This window comes from Arachis hypogaea, chromosome 5, assembly GCF_003086295.3.
Source record: "Arachis hypogaea cultivar Tifrunner chromosome 5, arahy.Tifrunner.gnm2.J5K5, whole genome shotgun sequence".
NCBI lineage: Eukaryota > Viridiplantae > Streptophyta > Magnoliopsida > Fabales > Fabaceae > Arachis > Arachis hypogaea.
Genome location: NC_092040.1, coordinates 100496094 through 100498332, shown reverse-complemented (window position 1 = coordinate 100498332; position 2239 = coordinate 100496094). Strand labels below are relative to the sequence as shown.

Sequence of the window (2239 nt, the reverse complement as noted above, 5' to 3'; positions counted from 1 at the left end):
ATGAAATAACATCAATAAAAGTCATTGTGTGTCTTCTTCTTCTTCACCGTTTTAGCTTTTCTTCCTTTTTGTATGAATCGTGAGTAATTATATACAATGATGTCTATATATAATGGGTAAGTATAAATTGTATCATATCTTATCTTAGTAAAATTTTTATTATTTATCTTAAAATAGAAAAAAAATTGTAAATTACTTTGGACTAATAAATTTAATCGTTGTGATAAGATATTCTGCATTCATCTCTTCTTTAGTAGTTTTGGTAAGTGTTTAAACTAATAAAAAAATATAAAAATATTTTTAAATATAAATATAGCTATTTTAACTCAAAAATAGATAAAATATGTTAATAAATATGATACTAGAATATAAAATATTTTTATGTAGATTTATAACAAAAATAATTCTCTATAATAATTTTTTTATTATGATAATAAATAAGATTAATTAAAGACAAATTTTATCTATTAGATTATACTTAATCAAGTTAATTTTAATGTAAGAATAAGAAAATTTAAAAATTTTACTGATAAATTATAAACAAATTTACAGATTCAACTATTAATATTATTTAAAAAATAAAATTTTAATATAAATATTTAATTTAATCATAAACTGTATATTACTATTAATGAATATTTGTTATTCTTTAAAAACGTACAAATAATTTTATTATTCATTAATTTGTTATTTTTAATATTGAAGGTAGTTAATCTTTAAATTTAATTAACTTTTCTCTGCAAGTTCCTCTGTTCTGTTCTGAAACAGCCATGAAGGGAGCACTGTTCAGAAACTTGTCTCTGTTCACGCGCCATCTTCGTCTTTCTCCTTTCAATGCGACTCCTCCTTCATCATCCTTCTCTCTTTCCTTAGCCGCTTCAACCGCACTATGCACCAGATTCTTCTCTTCTAGTTCCAGAAACACCGTTTCGGATCAACCTAATTTCTCTCACACCCACAACAAGAACGATCCCATCGATGTTGAGGACATTAGCAACGAAGGTAACACTGCTAAACTCATCTTGGGATTCCCCCATTTTAAGATTAATTTCGTTCTTTTTTATGCGTGTGCTTCAGGTGTTTGATATAATGCCTCACTGAAAGTAAGTATCTAATATATATATTTACAGTAAATATTATTTGGAAAAGAGAAGTTCATTGTATCTTATACGAAGTTGTGAACAGGTTTGATTTGTATGAGTATGACTAGATATATGGGAGCTAAATTATATGCAGGGATGAATTTCTTTTTGATCTTTTGAGTATTGTTGTATATAAGCTGAAAGTTTAGTCTTTTTGTTTTGTTTTATTGTGGGGTTGAAGAGCTGAAGAGGCGTGTGGCGAGGCTTCGAGAGGGTGACGACGAGGCTATACCTTCTTTGTTGGAGGCTATACTGCAGAGGTCTTTAGCCGGCAAGCCTATAGAGGACGACCCAGAGTTGATGAGGGACATTTTGGGGAAGGGGACAGATTCAGAAGTTGAAGATGAAGATGATGATTATTCTGATTGGGAGGAAAGTAGTGACATTGATGATGATGGTAAATGAATGAATGAGCTTGCTATTGCCAATAGCAGTGGCCACTGGCACTCAACATTTTCAAGTCAACCGTGGATTGATGTTGTATAAGAGTTACAAATAAGGGTTTCAGTGCTACATTGATGGAAAAGTTTGGAACCTTTTGATTTGTCTCAACAATGAAAATATACAAGTTTGTGTCATTTTATTCATTTTGCAAATCAGCCACAAAAAATCATTTTTTTTTGTTTTATGATTATGATTTGTCCTTTATTGTGTAATCTTCCCATAACTATATCCTGATTCTACTAATACGATACTTAATATTTAACCAATTACTCATTTAGCTACAACCTATAAGATGTCTTTAGGGAAAAGGGGTAACGGATCCACGATATAATATATAATATCCATGTAAAAAAAAGAAGAAAAGCATGCTTGAATTGTGGTTCTGCTATGGTATGGTGTGGTGTGGTGTGAAATTAAAGATGCAGAATTGAAGATGCCTTGCTTCTGTTTGAGGTCATCCTCCTTCTGCAGCCTTGCGTTGATCTTCCTTGAATTGAATAACTTAATTTTCAATAGTTTCAGAATATTGTTTATAAATAGTAAAAGTGAAGAATCTGCACCATAGAGTAAACAAGTGAATTCTGCAAAATCTTTGGACCCCAAAGATCTGGTCCCAGAAACTCTGCACAGGACGTAAAGCATTCGATTCTCTG

General features: G+C 30.6%; 1 protein-coding gene across 1 annotated transcript; it reads left to right on the top strand.

Moving 5' to 3' along the window:
• Window positions 1–671: 671 nt before the first annotated feature.
• On the top strand, window positions 672–1852 carry LOC112802269 (uncharacterized). Its single transcript, XM_025845389.3, has 2 exons — window positions 672–1002; window positions 1324–1852. The coding sequence occupies exons 1-2, from the start codon at window positions 771–773 to the stop codon at window positions 1545–1547; spliced, it is 456 nt and encodes a 151-aa protein (XP_025701174.1). The 5' UTR covers window positions 672–770; the 3' UTR covers window positions 1548–1852.
• Window positions 1853–2239: the final 387 nt, after the last annotated feature.